General features: G+C 36.7%; 1 protein-coding gene across 2 annotated transcripts in view; it reads left to right on the top strand.

Annotated features, from left to right (window-relative positions):
- Nucleotides 1-18,466, top strand: part of DOCK4 (dedicator of cytokinesis 4) — a 253,773-nt gene that overhangs the window by 155,166 nt on the left and 80,141 nt on the right. For both annotated transcript variants that reach the window (XM_075059189.1, XM_075059188.1), the window contains exons 14-23: nucleotides 3,294-3,418; nucleotides 4,917-5,079; nucleotides 5,830-5,936; nucleotides 6,624-6,780; nucleotides 12,578-12,675; nucleotides 12,781-12,864; nucleotides 12,966-13,066; nucleotides 13,774-13,855; nucleotides 14,898-15,068; nucleotides 16,526-16,718. In XM_075059189.1, the coding sequence (XP_074915290.1) occupies nucleotides 3,294-3,418; nucleotides 4,917-5,079; nucleotides 5,830-5,936; nucleotides 6,624-6,780; nucleotides 12,578-12,675; nucleotides 12,781-12,864; nucleotides 12,966-13,066; nucleotides 13,774-13,855; nucleotides 14,898-15,068; nucleotides 16,526-16,718 (1,281 nt within the window). The remainder of the gene's footprint in view (nucleotides 1-3,293; nucleotides 3,419-4,916; nucleotides 5,080-5,829; nucleotides 5,937-6,623; nucleotides 6,781-12,577; nucleotides 12,676-12,780; nucleotides 12,865-12,965; nucleotides 13,067-13,773; nucleotides 13,856-14,897; nucleotides 15,069-16,525; nucleotides 16,719-18,466) is intronic.

The following is an 18,466-nucleotide window of genomic DNA, read 5'->3' as shown; positions in this document are numbered from 1 at the left end:
CAGGACACAGCCAGGGCAGCTGACCCAAACTGGCCAACGGGGTATTCCAGACCATGTGATATCATGTCCAGTATATAAACTGGGGGGAGCGGCGGCTGGGGAGTCGCCGCTTGGCGACTAACTGGGCATTGATTGGTGGGTGGTGAGCAACTGCACTGTGCATCATTTGTATATTCCAATCCTTTTATCATTACTGCTGTCACTTTATTAGTGTTGCCATTATCATTATTAGTTTCTTCTTTTTATATTCTATTAAACGGTTCTCATCTCAACCCATGAGTTTTACTTGTATTCCCGATTTTCTCCCCATCCCGCTGGGGGGGCGGCATGAGTGAGCAGCTACATGGTGCTTAGTAGCTGGCTGGTGTTAAACCACAACATCAGGACAAAATTCATCTGAACTGTCTTCTCATGACACTGATTACAAGCTCTGCCAAGGTTCTGTAAGAGGAGAACAGGACAATATTTGTGAAAGTACATCCTACTCCTGTGTCTTTTTTCCCTGTGATTTGATTTCTTCTAGTAATTAAAAAGATGAAACTCAATGGGTTTGGATTTTTTAAAAAACCTTAAAATGCAGACACTGTTTCTGAAAGCCTGCTTAACTTCTGTGAAGCTGTGGTTACTTTTTTTAGAAATGCTTTATTGGTTTTGCATAGAAACATAGAATGGTTTGGATTGGAAGGGACCTTTAAAGATCATCTTGATCTTTAAAAATCATCATTCCTGTCCCCTTCCCATGGGCAGAGACATCTTTCACTAGATCAGGTTGCTCAAAGCCACGTCCAGCCTGACCTTGAACAATTCCAATGATAGGGCATCCACAAATTCCCTGGGCAACCTGTTCCACTGTCATTTTCATTTAAATCCTGTATGGTTTACTCTATTTAAAAAGGAAAAAAGATGGTTTTCACTGAGTTTCATCTGGGCTAGGTCATGAAATTTGTGGTGGAAATGGTTATTTGGTTATTTTTCTGTGAAGACCCCATGGAAAATTGAAATAATTCTTCTCTGATAAATGAAAATAATGACTGAATGTAGCACAAATGCTTGTAGAATTCAAGTTAATATTTAAAGAGGAATTGCTGCAACTATAAGTCACTTGCTAAAATCAGTTATATAACAAAGATCTCTTTTTGATTACTGTGTGTTATCATTTTTTCTGAAAGTAAAACTCTTGAAAGTGACCAACTGCCAGCACTAACTAGAACCGATCCTAGCATAAGCATATGCTAAGCAGGGGCCCAACATAATGCATGCTCTTTGGTAACCATGCTGTACTAGCTTCTAAAACATTTATAATAAAATATTACTGCACTGTGGAACAGAATCTAGTGGTTTTAAGGATATTTTTGTGACTTGAATAAACATTAGAACGGTTTTACTGATTCAGACCAAGGGCCCATCTAGCCCAGTGTTGTAAACAGACACCTAAAGAAGAGTAAGAGCTGAGCATGCATATATGCATGTATGGTAATTATCCCCTGATGCTCTCCCAGCCTCCAGCTATTTTCAACTCAAGAGATTTCCTGAGCTGCTTGTGATCATCTGTTTCATATCCTTTAATGGATCTTCCTTCCATGACTTCTCCATTCTTACCTTGAACCCTTATACATTTCCCACATTCACAATATCCTTTGGAAAGGTTTCAGTTTGTGTTTGGTTTTTGTTTTGGGGTTGCTATTGTGTTTGTTTGGTGGTTTGGGTTTTTGGAGGGGGTGGTGGTGGTTTGTTTTGGGGTTTTTTTGTTTGTTTCTTGGGGGTTGGGGGGGGTGGTGTTTGTTTTGTTTCCTTTTTTACGAGTTTTGCTGTCTGTTACCTGAATAACCACCACCTTTTGCTTATTTTGAACCTGGTTCCCACCAGGAACCAGAGATTGATTCAAGGATTGCACATACTTACTAGTAATTCAGCTCTTTCATCCTTGACTTCACATAAAACTCTTAAGTGAATACCATCTGGTCCTAATATTTGTTTCTATTCATGCTGTCTAGCTGTATTCTAGCCTCTATCTATAGTTGTTTCAGAAGATAATTGATAATAAGGTAATACAATAGCAGATTCCCCCCCTTTTTTTTATGGGCATGGTTCTTGAGGGCTTGATCATATAGCAGTTTCTTCTTTTACCTTTTTTTTTTTCCATTGGGCAACGGTTTAGATTGTGCTTTGGAGGAATCATTTAATTATTTTGCATACGGTGATGGAATAATGTTATGGAAATCTTAGAAAATTGTAGCAAGACCATTGTTTCTGGTACTTACAAATCACTGGAGAGTTGCATGCAGTAAAATGCAAGAAATGTGAAACATGAGAGTATCCTGGAAAGTTCAAGCAGGTCAAATTCTGCTTGCACATTAAAATGAAGGTGGAAACTGAAGATGTGCTAATTGTTTACCAGTTACATATATTTTAATTAATTTTACCCACAGTACAAGTATCCATCTTATGTTTGACATTTAAATGGTACAACTATAAATACACAAAACCGTCATACTTGATTTCTTTTCACCAATGCTCAGTGAAAATCTGCTTTAATAAAAGAGGATATTCCCATTATGCTAAACTTGCATTTCACTAGATGAAAGCATATATTCTCAATTTCTTTTTCTATCAAATCTAGAAATTAGTATTTTAGAAGATGCTCCTAATTATGATGCTGATTGTCCTTCATTTTTCTATGTTTCACAAGGGAAGTCCAATTGTTTCCAAGTAGTTCTGGTAATGTTTGTCCAGGGCCAGATTAGTTTACACTTTTTAGAAATAGATTTAGCATCTTCAGACAGAGCAGGGCCTTCCCTACCGTGCCGTTCCAGTCACCACCAGTACTGCTGCTCCCCCCATCCCACCCCTGGGAAGTGCCAACCAATCTTTATTTCTTTCATCAACTATAAACTTTGTGGTTTGTGTCAACTGAAACTAGAATAAAATTACCATTGATCTCATCCAGAAGATCTAGTTATGGTCTGACAGAATACTTTGCCTGTTACTGTATGAACGTGCAAAGAATTTCAATTTAAATATGCTAGCAGTATTTAATAATTTGTATGTACTGTGTAACACTTAAGTAGTGCCTGTATTGGATTTGTAGTTTGAGAGGGATGAAGCTTTGTTGGTTTTCTTGGTTTATGAAAATAATTGTTTTTATTTAAAATCCAAAAATACTGATAAATTGTGGGTGTGATACTATCCCTTGTTTGGAAGAGAAGATGAAAGTCTGCTAAAGTACTAAAAGCAAAAAGTAAGCAAGTTGAACTGACTTTTGTACACTTTGTGTTTGGCTTGGTTTTTTGTAGGTGAAATGAGGAATGATTTATATATCACTGTAGAAAGAGGAGAGTTTGAGAAAGGAGGGAAGAGTGTGGCCAGAAATGTGGAAGTGACAATGCATGTCGTGGACAGCAGTGGTCAGATTTTAAAGGTATCTTTGTTTTATGTTTTTCCTTGCTGTAGTTAATTTTGATACACTTTTCCAGATTTAAATAATCTTTTGTGGCATTGTTTGAAGGGTACAAACTTGCTTGGGAAAGCTCATGTTTATCTTTTGCTGTCTTTAGATATTCAAAGTATTTCCACTTTGCTTAAAACCTTTATAAAATGCATGTTTGTTTTATTTCTGTGATCAATTACATGATTCAGATAAACACCTACAATTGCCAGCCAAATAACTAATGATTCCACTAAGATGCTGCAAAATGTTGAAGCAAGATTGAGTTTTGGAGAATTTTTTATTTCATAGTAACTCTTCTTAGTAGGCATGCATTTCCTCATGTTACACAGAATGTTTCGATCATTTTCAAATTTTTGTCCGATTTTAACAAATCGGAGATCAGAAGTCACCACCATGTATCAATAAAAGAATAAATTAATGTTCCTTCTTTTCTTCAGATTTGATTGCATGCTACTGGTGATAGCTTACAAACAGGCACTGGTTTATATTTAGTTATTAATAGATGACGGTTTCTTAGATTTTTTTTCTGTACCAAAAGATTTCTGTTCACCTTCATTTTTGATACATATTTAGCATCATTTTTTTTCCTTTTATTTGAAAGTACTTTTTTCACATATTCAGCATGATCTTGAGGGCTGTGGAGTGACAAAACGAAGAAAGGCTGACACAAATAGTCTGGTGCAAATTGTATATGTGAAGTGAGATTGTGCATGTAAATGTATGGCATGCAATGTATGTATGCTTATATATATACACACATAAATATACATACCTAAGAGTGTGTGTGTATAAGTATCTTTTGTATGTATGTGCACATTAAAAGAAAAGAATATTGAGATGCAAAGGTGATCCCTTATAATAACTGAGGAGAAAGGCTACGGTTTACCTTTCCCACAGAGAATTAATAAGTATCCCCAAGTCAGGATTTGGACAAATCTGTTTGCCTACTTTGCTATGGAGAGACCAACATGGGTTTTGCAAAGGCAACGACACTTTGCTTCTTCCTAATCAGGGAATCTAGATTTCTTTATTTTTGCATGCTGGCACATATCACTGATAGCAGCAGGGCTACAGGCTTGTTTCAGAGGACTGAAGATCTTGAGCCTGGGCTGCTCTTGTCTCATTTACATTCTTGTTTGTTGCTTGGGCATAACGCTGGATAGACCATGCTGTGTCATGGGACTCCACATCACATTTGTTGCTTAAGCCTTCCTGATCCCCCAGTTCCCCCTATATAACACTTTGATTCTCATTGTTGTGGATGATTCTTGCCGTTTTTTCTAATCAGCAAATATTAACGAAGCACTACTATTTTTGTGGGTTTTAAGATATTGAGCATTGTACCACACGTGGCATTTATGATACGAATATAAATATTAAAGTCTTCCTTGGAAGAGCAGTCCTTGATGACATCTTACCAGTGAACTGATCTATCTTCTAATCTTTATTCAAATTTTTTCTTCATTAGGATTTTATCTCATTCGGCTCTGGAGAGCCACCAGCTAGCGAGTACCATTCCTTTGTGCTTTATCATAACAATGGTCCCAGATGGGCTGAGCTGCTGAAACTTCCTATTCCCGTGGACAAATTCAGAGGAGCACACATCCGCTGTGAATTCCGGCACTGTTCCAGTAAGCGCTGTTCATGACTTCTGCCAGTCCTTTCCATTACAGCTGCAGTCAGCACATGAGTTTCCATAATACCTCAGGAAAAAGCCAGCTGCATGAACTTTCTCTGTAATGCTTTCATGACGCAGTTGCTTGGGCTTGCAAATCTACTTGTTGGAACTCAGTGCTTTGGTAAAGCCTAAATACCAGGAGAAACTAGTCTAGTTTTATTAAATAGAAATAGACAACGTTGCAGCCGCAAATATAAACAGAATTTTGGGTAAACTCGGAATGCATCCATGTAAGAGACAGTGACATCTTCAGTCATATCTATAGAGGCAGATGCCCTATTTGAAAATAGAAGTGTAGCATAGCCTGAGGCTGACCTAAAATGGAGACCAGTAGGTAAAAGCTACTATAGTGGGGAAATTGTCACCAAAAAAAAAATCCTTTTCATGTTGGACTGGCTAGGTCACATTCATTTCAGTTTCCTGGCATTCTGTATATTGCTAAGACTGCATATTTGGTGGCTTCCATTATTTGTTGTTAATAAACACCACATAAGTCCGGAATACTGCGTTCTGATTTACAATGATATAAAAGAAACCATTACAGGAGATAATGTGCAAATCTGAAAAGAAATTTAAGATAGTTTTAGTCTGACTAGCTGCAAATAGCTGCCAGTATTCGTTCGTATGTTGTATTATATCCATTCATTTTGTCTAAAAGGTACACTACTAACTTTAAATGCTGCTATTTACATATGTATTTCAGCAAAAGAAAAGGGTGAGAAGAAGTTGTTTGGCTTTTCTTTCGTGCCCCTGATGCAGGAAAATGGGAGGACTCTGCCAGATGGCACCCATGAACTCATTGTACACAAGGTAATTTGAATTAGTGATCATTAGCTGTAATGATTCCTCTGGAACATACTTTAAATGCCTAGAAACATTAGGCTGAGAAACTCTGTATTCATTACCAAATGACTGATAATCTTGTCACTATTAAAATATCCAAAATACCTGATTGTTTAATATTAAGCTTCCCGTTACAAACTGCAATTGAATCTAGGTATTCATTTCAGTCCACAGGTTTTACTAAGTCTTACTATTATATTACATTGTATTTAGAATGGATTTCACAAAGGTAAGTTCAATTAAAACACACAAAGCGAACGCCATGATACCCTCTTACTGAATTGCTGAAGTTGGAAAATTAGGCAAGCTCATTTATACAGATCTACTCAATGTTATCATTTTTAGAGATACTTCAGTTTTGTGGAATTTTTGTTTCCACATTTAATAGTTATTTCTTTGTTCAGAAGATTTGATATGCTCCCAGATAAATTTAGATTTTAACACCAAAATTTGTAGCTATGCATTTGACATAACCTGTGCAAATTTGTTAGAGTTTAATGTCAGATATGCAGCTATGATCCAAAACAAAGTTGCAACAGGCATAGTGAAAACTCTTCCATTTCTGGAAGAGAAACAGTAAGTCGTCATACAGTTTAGGGATTTGGTCCTTTGTTTTTATGCAGTAGAGTTGTTTTAACTGGTTTGTTTTCACAGTGTGAAGAAAACACAAACCTTCAGGATTCTGGTCGCTACCTCAAACTCCCCTTTTCAAAGGGACTTTTCCTAGGAAACAACAGCCAAGCAGTAAAAACCACTAAAGAGTCCTTCTGGATTACGTCCTTTCTCTGCTCCACTAAGCTCACACAAAATGGTAGGATATGTTGATTATTTAAAACATGATGAATTCAAATGAATGTGATAGCTAGCCTTTTCCGTGCCAAGCAAGCATGGATGTACTCAAAAATAGCTTATGTTCTATCCATTTTACAAACTGGTTTTCTTCATAATTTTTTTATATCCAGATGGCAACCAATGCAGCATGATAAACCACTGATTTAAGTAGTTCAAGAATGCTTTTTAGATTAACATGATATTGGAATCAAATGCAGCACTCTTGGAATCAACTATCAAAACCCAGCTGCTTTACAAAACCTCTTAATCTGTTTGTTGTAGAGTTTTTATGAAATACTTGTTGTAGGCTTTAGGCTGTGGCAGTTTGGTTTTAATTAGGCACATACTGCTTTTTTGTTGTATCACTTCTCTTCCTTTAAGCCAACAAACATTTACTACTACTTAAACAATCTTATACACTGGATATAAGGAGCAGCAGATAGAAATAGATGCGTTTGCACTCTTTACCGTTGCTCTGTATAAAATTCTGAAGATTCTTGTTTATTTGCCATATCAACTACAGTTTGTAACTGAAGCAGTTTTCCACAAATTTCTACATATTGTGTATTTGCTTGGTAACATGTTTCTGCCCATTCTTTGGTATACCCAGTTTTATATTATTTTTTCTAAGCTGTTTATCACAGTTTTAAGATCTTGCTTATCTCTCTCTTGTGTGTGAATGACTGTCTTTACCCTTCTTATATGTATGATGATAAAATTGCTAATTGCTTGCAAATTGATTATAGGTGTTTAATAACAACTAAAGCAGCTTTTAAAATTGAAATAACCATCTTAATTTTCACTACTTAGTAGCAAGTGTCCAAAATAGAACTATGTGCAAATAATAAGTGGTCTGTTTCACTGTGCACATCCATTCTGTATTCTCATAGCAATTAGCCTCAAAGTATTAAAAGTTAGCCAATAGAAGATTTTCCCAAAGGTTGCTAATAGGCAATCAGAGTCTAAATTTGCTTCAGTTAAAGGCCTTGATTTAGGAAATCACATGAATCTGCTGGTACTTACACATGCATGAAAGTGCTGCCCGGAACTTAAGTGTCTCACTGATAAATAGTTGCACTATTGTCTGGGGTTATAATACAAATTTATGTTCACAGTACAGGAGTTATTTTTTACTAAATGTAAATAGATGTGTGACATAGGGCATAAAATTTCCTTTTTTTAACCATATTCTGAGTAAGAGGGTGTAGAATATCTGAATAATATTGATCCCCTTTTCAGCTCTGAAAGAGTTAATTATTTCAGCAGTACTTCAGAGGGTGGAAATATTTTCAATAGACAGGCTCATATTTTCTCCAAGGATCTTCTTTGGGAAGTTCATCTTGGTGAGTTTCCAAATCCCCATTCTTTTAAACAAAAATTTGCCAAAACCTATTGCATGCTCAGAAAATGAACATAGAGCAAAGCATGTGGATATTTGGTCATGTGAGCATTACTTCAGTTATCCCTGAGAGAATGTAGCATATTTATTAAAAAAATACAGGATTAAAAAGATCCATGTATTTACTTTTTTAGTAAACATTTATATTGGGTTTTTTGAAAATTGCTGATTATTTTTTAATCTGTTTTTAAGTTTGGAGATTTTTCTGAAGTTCTCAGAGATCTGTCTGTGTCTACAAACAACAATGTCCAGCTTGGAAATGAATTGAAAATTATGCTATTGGTCTGCCCATGGGGTGGGTGAGGACCCCAAAACCAAACTTGTAAAGGGTGTGACTGAATTAGGCCACAGCTTTACTAGCTTGCTGGGAAATTTTACTCAGCTGTCATTCTCTCATTGATTGTTCCCACATGCCATCAGCTCTCATGCATATTAAAATTATGGGGACTGAGGGAAGGAGGCGATTCCCACTTGTTGGGTTCCATAACTTCCTTACCCTGGGTACTTTGGAGGGGTTTTTACGATCACTTCCAAATAATTTTCGGAGACCTTCTAACCAGGGGAGTCTGTGCGTTCATCAACATATCTCATAAGAACGCATCCTTATCTAATCTGTCTGCTAGTTAGCTTTTCCTTAGCTTGACTTTGAATCCTGCATAGTTAATCAGTTAATGTTAGCAAAAAAGTATACCAGCTTTTATATATTACATTCTTAGCTGGGTAGTTATATTTCATTATCCTAAAAAAAACCCAAAAGAGTGAGAGAGAACATAGTATTTTTCTACTGAGTAGTTATCAACACAGTCTTACTTAGTTTTTGACATATAGAGGGATCTCTGCCTGCCAGAGACTCAGGATCCATCCAGCAAGTCGGAATATTTTAGCAAGTTGGCATCCACCCATTCTCAGCACTGATCAGCACATCCCCAGTGAGCAGCTGTTCATCAGCAGAGCAACATGCCATGCAGCATGTCTATTGCAAGGCAGAGGTGTGATCCACCTCTCTGCATTTAAAAAAAAAGCCAAACTGGTGATTAATAAAACAAAACTATCAGGGTGCAGCTTTCCAGAGTGACCCTAGTTTGGAGGGAGTGTTGGAAACCACAGAAGCAACCTGTTGGAAGAGGAATGCAGACTGCCAGTTCTGGAATTCGGCTTTTGTCTTTTGAAGTGCGGTAGTGCTACACCAGGCCAAATCGTGATGTCTCAGGATTTATAGAAGAGATATGGAAAGATCATCCTAAACCACTTCTTTATATACGTCATTCTAAACCTTTTATTAAACCTAGCACTTTGGATTTAAATTACGGACTTTGAGAAGGGAAGTATTTTGTTTGGTAGGAATGGTAGGTCAGGTGTAGCCTATTTTAAATGTACAAATCAGATCACGATTAAGAGAAGGCATTGGAAATGTTTTTCTTCTTCAGCAAAATTTATCATCAGCATTGACTTTTTCCCTTTTCCAAAACTAAGTTTTCCTTGGGGGCCTAATTTTGGGGACAATTTTATATTTTCATTTCTCTTAATACATGGCACATTGCTATCCCTTTCCCTTGTGATTCACATGTCAGATTTTCTATTCGTGTCATTTATGCTTGGGCTATTCGCTAATGTTATCTCAGCAATGTCTTTCCTCCTTAGCATTTCCCTTGAAATAAGTGCTTTGAAGTGAGTGTCTTACATTTGCTTTCTCTTTCTTTTTTAATCCACCAACAAATCCCTAATATTGAGTGTCAACTATCTTCCACCAAGTTCCTCCAGCAAACCTGTAAAGAAGTGTTTTTCTTGCTATAAACTGACAGCTTCAGCTAGTCTCACTATTCCTCAACTGAAGTTGAGGCTTAAACAGAGTAAGGTGTAGAAGTCCATTTAATTATCCAAAAGATAAATTCAGTTCACTGGATTTGTGATGCTTGTTTCTTGAAAATTCCTAACAGAAGGAATAATAAGACCTATCATTTGTCCTTTATCGTTGGGATGTGTCTCTGATGCACGTGTGGGACCCTTCAGCATTCTTAGTGCAACTCAAGGATCTCTTTTAAGCCAAACCATTCCATACTAGCACACTGTGAAGCAAAACAAAAAATAAGCATATAAATGCATAAAAACAATTTGTGCCCACCAAAATCAATTAAAGCAACAAAATATTAGTGGAATAGCATGTAGGGTGTTTGCCATTAACACCTCTGGCAAGATTTTAATTTAGCTGAAGATTTATTTAATGTTATTAAAGACAGAAATATTACTTTATTTCTTGTTGTGGGGGAGAGGAGCTTTCCTGGAGCAAACTGGGAAAGAAATGGGAAAGACAGGTGTGGCTCAAATGTTACTGGAGTGTGAAAACAGTCTGTGGTAGAAAGCACCCAAATAGTTGCTGAACCAAGAGGAAAACTTGCTGTTAGCTTCTTAGTTTTCTGAGTACTGAGAACAATTCAGAAGAACTGGATCTTTCTAAGACAATGCTGGACAGTGATCAACGAGACAGTAGTTCAGCTTAAACTGATGGAACGGTTGGATGGTGGTTAAGGTTTTCTGCTTCAAACGGCCAGGCTCTGAGAAATTCTGAAAAGTTGGTTAGTGAAACCTGGAAGTAGTAAATTTGAATGTAAAGGAGCTTTGGTATTTATTTAATTTAACGGTTCAAAAAATATGTGGAACTCTTACTGAACACAACTTGAGTAGAGTGCTGCAGACCTGAGCGAGTGAGTCATGGGCAGAAAATGTGAGGAGTAAGCAATAGAAGGGAGAAAAATAAAAGCAATGTGTCAGAGTTCAGCAAGGGTCAGGATCAAGTGAAAACTGCTGAAAAGACAAGCCAAGCTTGTAAAACTCTATTTTAGGATATTGAATTGTATGGGACACGAAGTTCCCAATCTCATAGCGAGGTGGGTTTTTTAGTACATCTCTGAAGCTGAAAGCAATAACATATGACAAAAGAGTAATAAATATAGTACTTGCATTTAAGACAGGTAGAAGAACAGATATGTTAACTGGGCCATCACCCTCTGATGAATTTTATGCAAGAATTTACAAGAAATTGTGAATGAAAAAATGGACAATTAGCGAAACAGAATGTGCTGTAAGATGAGTTTATCAAAGGCATATCATGCCAGAATAAACTTCTTAATCTTTCTTTTCAAAGTTGTTTGGTTTTTTTATTGTTGTTATTCAGAGGAAACACAGCAGATCTAAACCATCTGGACCTCAACAACACACCACATGGGAAATTAGAAAAGAAACAGATTAGAATAAGAATTTTAAAACTGGTAACTAAAGGCTAAAAGGGAGCTAGCAGGTTGCACTGTAATGGAGGGAATTTCCTTCCCGAGTGGAAGGAAAATACTACTAGATCTGAAGAATTAGGCCTGGGATTGCTGTCTTTTGAAGGGGTGAAAGGGGGTGAGGGTGGGAGTTACTTCACTAAAAACTGAGACACTAAAAAGCCTGTTAATGAAATTTGTTGCCAATATGTAGTTGAAAGGGCTCATCAGTCGAGAGGACAAAATCAAAATATGATACAGGCAAAGCAAGGTAACTTTGGTTTAAATAATTAATAAGAAAGAGTAGAAACTAGATCAAACCTAATGGTACAAAAGGCAGGATCATACCCTAATGGAGACTCTTGGGGATTCTGCTGTAGCCAGGGAGCTGAAGGGTATTAAACAGCAGAAAGACCTATTTGTGTCACCAATATGACGTATCTAAAAACCCGCCAAATTCTAGATCATATAAGTCAGTTGTCTACAGCAGACATATGAGCTTGCTAATGATACAGAAGACAGTGATGTAATCTCATCTGTAATGTAGTTACCATTTTGGTTAAGAAAGCTGAGGGAGAATGAATTAAAACTGGAGGAAGTGTGAAGACACTCAGGTATGTTTTAGCTCAGAAGAGTTCATCTTCCAGAAGAGATTGTGTAGCTTATTAATAAAGCAGGATCCTAGAGGCATTGCGTTTGTTCTCTAAAAAGATATAGGAAGATGAGAATTTTAAATATATTCAAACTAGTAATTAGGAGACTATTTCTAGCTGTCAGAGGACAGCTCTGGAAGGCATACTTCAATGGGATAGGAGACAGCAAAATAATTACTTTTCTTAAGATGGTAGTTGACAAATATCTGAACAAGATTGCATGATACAGTTGCCACAGGAGACTGATTTTAGTGACCCAGTACCACGTTGTTATGTTTCTATTGATGGAGCAATTATGGGATGGAATGAAAATTCATTGTTGGGCAGATCATATTATAGCAAATCTCAAGATGTTTTCTTTTGTTTTAGTGATGCCAAGTTTTGCTGAGTGGACTGTAATAGTAGAATTTAAAATCTGACATGCTGCTTTGCTTCCAACTTTAATCTTGCATTTTGTTTTTGCAGGAGATATGCTTGACCTTCTGAAATGGAGAACCCACCCAGACAAAATTGCAGGCTGCCTCTCAAAATTAAAAGAAATTGATGGTTCAGAAATAGTGAAGGTATATAGCTTACTATCCTTTTAGATAATATGAGGGAAATAATGTATTTGCATGTCACAAAAATACCTATTTAATAACAAACTGTCTCTTATTCTCTCCCATCAGTTTCTTCAAGACACACTAGACACTTTATTTGGGATTTTAGATGAAAATTCTCAAAAGTATGGATCAAAAGTATTTGATTGTTTGGTAAGTTTAATTTTGTGATGACACTTAATGCTATTTAAGAACTAAGTAAAAAAAAAAAAAAACAACACCCTTTTTTTTTTCCCCCCCCCCCTCACATTTAGGTTCACATAATAAATTTGCTGCAGGACAGCAAGTTTCACCACTTTAAGCCAGTAATGGACACTTACATTGAAAGTCATTTTGCAGGAGCACTTGCATACAGGTGAAGTCTGTACTTTTTCTATCTGATTTGAATACTGACAGTTATTGATAAACTAAGCAGAATTAATCATTAGGTTAAATTAAATGGTATCATTAGAAATGAAATACAATGCTTGTATGAATGCCCAGATTTAGGCCATTAAGTTACCAGAAAGATTACTTGCTAATGCTCTAACATTGGCTTCATTTTTAAATCTTTTTCTTCAGTGGATTTCTTTATTTGAATTACTTTGAAAAACATAGGAGCCTTAACATCATCCAGCTGCAACTGTGTTCACTGGCTGTGTAGAGCAGTGCACTACTAAGTATCACTTACTCTGATGTACTCTCTGTATTTATTTGCCGCCTAAACTTCCATTAGAACCAATGCAGCTTAATGAGACCGCAAACAACTGATTGGAATAGCAGGGGAAGTGCGTGCTGGCAGGGACTCTTCTGGCTTAACTGATCTTGTGTATCCCTGTCAAAATCATTCTACTGCATATGTCATGCTGGTATTGTTTCCTGTTCATCAGAGACCTACTGGGTGGCTTTCAGCAGACTGAAAACTAAGTGTAATATTGGGCCTGTAGTGATTAGTGAAATCTAGTCGTATATTTTTTAGTTTGTCAGTGTTTCTCATATGACAGCTAATGGTTTGCATTTTATGTGCAAAGTTAACCCTTCTCCCAGTTCTGTGTTGTAATACTTTCTGATGTGCAATTCTAGAGATCTTATAAAAGTACTGAAGTGGCATATTGATCGAGTCACCGAAGTGGAGCTGCACGAGCACATACAGGAAGTACTAAAGGTAATAAAAATCATCGAAGGCAATTATATATTTGAATGATATATTCATACAGTACCAACAGGTTTAACTTGGGAAACGAAGCAGAGTATGTTTAAAAGATGGAATGGTAGTACTAATTCTAGGGAGCTGCAGGCTTTTTCAGTGCAGTTGGTTTATTCATCGTTCTCTTTTGTCACTAAGTTGATCAATGGAGCTTACTACCACTAGACTCTGGAGCTGTATGTTCCTTACTGAATGAGGATATACATGAGTAGGAGTTGGATATAAGAAATCAAATACAGATTGCATTGATGGTGTTAACATCTGTTACGTAACTGAATCTAAATGGCAGACATGCATGCTGACTTAATGGTTCAATCCTGACCCTCTGGAATTCTACTGAAAATGGTGGTTTTGGTTGCTCTTGCCCCATTTTGTACCATCAACAGAGCACAGCATGGAGTCAGGCTGAATTGTACAACAGAATAATCCCATTTGGCAGTATTGATTGGTGCTACAGTCTGGAAATAAAGTATCAACATGGTACCCTTCTGTGCTTTTCTATGCTGCTGTTTCCTTAGGTGTCTTGCTAATAAGAAAGGGCTGTATTTTTAATTTACGTTCCAACACTTTTTTTTTTATTATGTCATTAACAGTTGACAGGAAAAGAGCTTTTAACAGGCAGAGTTATTTCATGAACAGCTCAAAAGTTTGAGCCTATTTCTTATATTGGCCTTGTATGTTCATGCAATACATGTTTCTGTAGCCAAAGACGTGCAAGGGATGCGGGGGGCAGTGTTGAGATTTTGCATTTTTCCATTTGTTACATAAAACAAGTGTTCCCTGGTTTGTAGAGATTATGAAAGGCAAGGGAAGAGCATTTCTGAGTATGTGCTTTTGAAAAGTTGTTAGTGTTTCAATAGAAAGATTTGCCAAAATTAAATAGCATGGTGTCCTGTTTCAGACCCTTGTCATTATTTGAATGATATAATCATTGTGTGTGTTCTATTTAGAGATAAGCTGGCTTGTTTTTATGAGTTATCTCTGATTTTGACATTTCTAGGCACAGGAATATATCTTTAAATATATAGTTCAGTCTCGAAGGTTATTCTCTATTGCCACTGGTGGACAAAATGAGGAGGAATTTCGCTGCTGTATTCAAGAGCTTCTTATGTCAGTACGTTTCTTCCTTTCCCAAGAAAGCAAAGGAGCTAGTGCTTTATCCCAACTACAAGTAAGTTTTCAAGCGTGCCTTGCTTATTGCCGCTTTCCACGTCCAATTAGAAAATGTATGCATGTCCTTACCTATATTTCCAGGAAAGAAAACGTGTTTTTGCTAGAGCAAAATGGTATTTTCAGCTCATCCTCATACCTTTTGTCCTATAGTGGGAAATTTTTGTACCAGCAGCTTCTAAATATGCTTGGCATAGATAATCCTTAATCTAATATTTAATTTTGAATTATAATTATAATTATAACACTTATATTGCTGGATGCAAATAGTAATTTTTCTGTTTTGGGTGTTTTACAGCTTAGTTTAACCACATTGGAACTGAAGAATTTGAGCAATACAACAGACTATCTGAATTTGCATGCTTTATAGAAAACTTTTAAGTCTTAATGAACTGTATGTTTTAATACTCAGCTGGTATCTTTATTTCAGCTGAGACTACTAAAATTGACTAGTGCTAAAGTGCAGAGGCCAAACACACAGGAGACAGCTCTCTACATTAAGTGCCATAGATTTATCAACTTCTACAGCTCATAGATATACTGTCCTCCTCCCCTGTTTCTGTAACCAAAGGAGTTTAAGACCTGTTAAGAATTATTAATTTCTTAAGCTCTGTAGAAAATTGTTCTTCCAAGAAAACAGCAAATCAGAGAGAACAGAGTACAGAGGTGGTTCTTCCATCTCATATCATGTAAGCAGGTGGAGTGAAAAGCTAATAGCAAAATGATATAAACAACCACATTTGGAATTCTTCAGTATCTTTAACCTTGTACGTCATCTGTTCTGACACCAGTGTGAACAAGGTCTGAGGTATGAGTAGCTTTTCTTAATCAGCAAGATTCAGTGAGGAAGAAAGGAATGTTAGTTCTCACTTCCTTCTTTGGCATTCCCCGCCTTTCTTTTCAGTGTTTTGCTTCCATACTCATTAAACTCACCAATGAATTTCTAACCCTGTTCTAGGATTGTTGAAGTGAACAAGACTGCCAGTGCTGTCTCACTCCAAAATAAAAATGTTCATTATTTGAAAAATGGAAGATATGGAAGTCGTTATATTATTCACCTTAAAACCAAGCAAACCAAAACAACTCCACTAAGATCTTTATGTTCTCATATCAGCTAGCTTCTGTTATCCTTTAAAAAATTTCCTCTTACACAGAGATTGTGAAGAATCTATAATGAATAAATATTTTTGTTCTAAGTTGAACTTTTTACTTTCACTTTGTCCTGGGAGAAATGAACAGTCATTAGATAATGCTTAAAGGAAAACAGTCACAAGTGTAAGCCCGTTAATGAATCTGCAGATATTTCGTCTGAAAATAAGACCATTTTTAAAGCTACACTTGAAATGTAAAACCAGGCATTTTTCTACAGTTACTTAAATTTCTATAGTTATTTAAATTTTAGAAATGTCAAAACTATACTGCAATATCCGACTGTCCGTTTTTGCTCTTTTCCTCTAGGCTGTGTTTCTCAGCTCATTCCCATCGGTGTACTCTGAACTTTTGAAGCTCTTTGATGTAAGAGAAGTGGCAAATTTGGTTCATGATGCTCTGGGCAGCTTGCCAACAGTCATGCATGGGGATGAGTCCCTTCAAGCTGTTAAACTGCAGAGTATTGGGAAAACCGTAGAGAGCCACCTGTACACGAACCCAGGTAAGGTTACCCTGGGCTACCTGCAGATGCGGAACTCAAATTGTGTGCTTGGTACACGGGCTAGCAGGTGCTGAAGGGAATAGTGTTGCTCAGAGTAGTGCTTCCTAAGGAACAATTCTTGAAGCACTGCTTTGTAAGAGCTGCTCACTTCCAAGAATACAGTTGGTTAAATTTAGTGGTTTGTTTTTCAGAGACAGAGACTCTTAAAATATAGTTTTATTTTGACCTACTGCTGGCAATATGTCTGTGAAGGAAGTTTGCCGTATACTTCTTAAGTAATTACAAAGGAAAAAGTTTTACTAAATTGATTTATTTTTTTCATTTTTTTTCTCCTTTGGGGGCAGTTCAGCAAACAGTTTGTCGCTTATCTATTAAGTCTTATTTGTGTAACTCTTGCTATTTCAGTACTTTCGATCCTCCATTTCTTAATGTAGCATAAAAAGGCTACACAAATGCAAGTGATACTTGGTGCATAAATTATATAACAGCATAGTTATTTGCTTTGCATAAGAAAAAACTGCTGTACAGTGGTAAGCCTGACATTCTTTTTTTCTATTCTAAGTGAAACCCATAGAAGTGACCAAATACTAAATTTGAGATGAACTAATTTCAAAAGAAAAGAGTTAACATAAAGAGATTTCACGATTTCTAATAAGTGTTAATTTACTCACCAAAAGCCCTCTTGAGAGCTGTTTGGGTATTGGCTGATGGAGTTCAGTAGAAACAGTAACTTTTACCATCTGAGGCAATCAAGATAAACACGTTACAATGATGAAGACTCTGCAAAACCCACCAGGATATGCCTAAATATTTTGAGATGCTGCAAAACAAAGGAAAAGATCTTAGAACTTCTTTTTTTTAAATGCATTCAGTGATTGTACTTTAAAAGTATGAGCTCAAAGAAATAGTTAAGAAGTATTGGATCCTGGCTACTTGGCTTCATTGTGTTTGCGAAAACAGCTTACCCTTTCCCTTGTGAGCCTCCGCGGCGATCCCTTCCAGAACAGTTAGCTCTCCCTCAGCTGATTGGTCAGACCTTTGATACTCTGCCTAGATGATGACGTGTTCATGGAGCAATCTTAAGGATGCTCTAACTTATGTTTTTCATTTTCCAAACTACTTAGGGACCAGGTAGCAGCATTTCCATTTTCCTCCCATTATCTCGGTTAGGTCAGCCTAACCACAAGATCCAAATGAATGAATGTAATTAAAGAGAGTTATTTAATGCCACGTAAGGGACTCTTGGGGACTTTCTCGGAACTGTAAATCTACTTTCAGCTGTATGACAATTGTTTTTCGTTTGCTTCCTTCTGTAAAAGTGTTAGGTTTTTATTCAAATCCAGTTTCATTATTAAGAAGTCATATGAGTTGGTTTGGCTATAAAAGCAATGAAAACTACATGTTAAATTTTACGTGGAGTGCAGGTTATACGCAAATAGACTATAAGCTTCGTAGACCACAGGGAAATGGATGTGAAGGACATCAGGCAGTAATATAAGCTCCCAGTGTCCATGATAGGAAGCTCAGGCAAACACTCGTACAGTATCATTTCAGTCATCGTTAAGTTGAAGGGTCTTGTGGGGATCAGCATCTTGGTCTCTTTGCCCTTAATGTTTTCTCTCTTTAACATATAAAGATATAAGTAGACTTTCCCTCAGTCAGTCCCTAGAAGGAAGTCCTTTTAAAATCCTCTTGAGGAAAATAAATATTGCGCTAGACTATGTTAATGTACAGAATAAACTGTACAT

Source organism: Buteo buteo, chromosome 28 (assembly GCF_964188355.1).
Source record: "Buteo buteo chromosome 28, bButBut1.hap1.1, whole genome shotgun sequence".
NCBI classification, from domain to species: Eukaryota; Metazoa; Chordata; class Aves; order Accipitriformes; family Accipitridae; genus Buteo; species Buteo buteo.
This window is presented reverse-complemented; position numbering and strand designations above follow the sequence as displayed.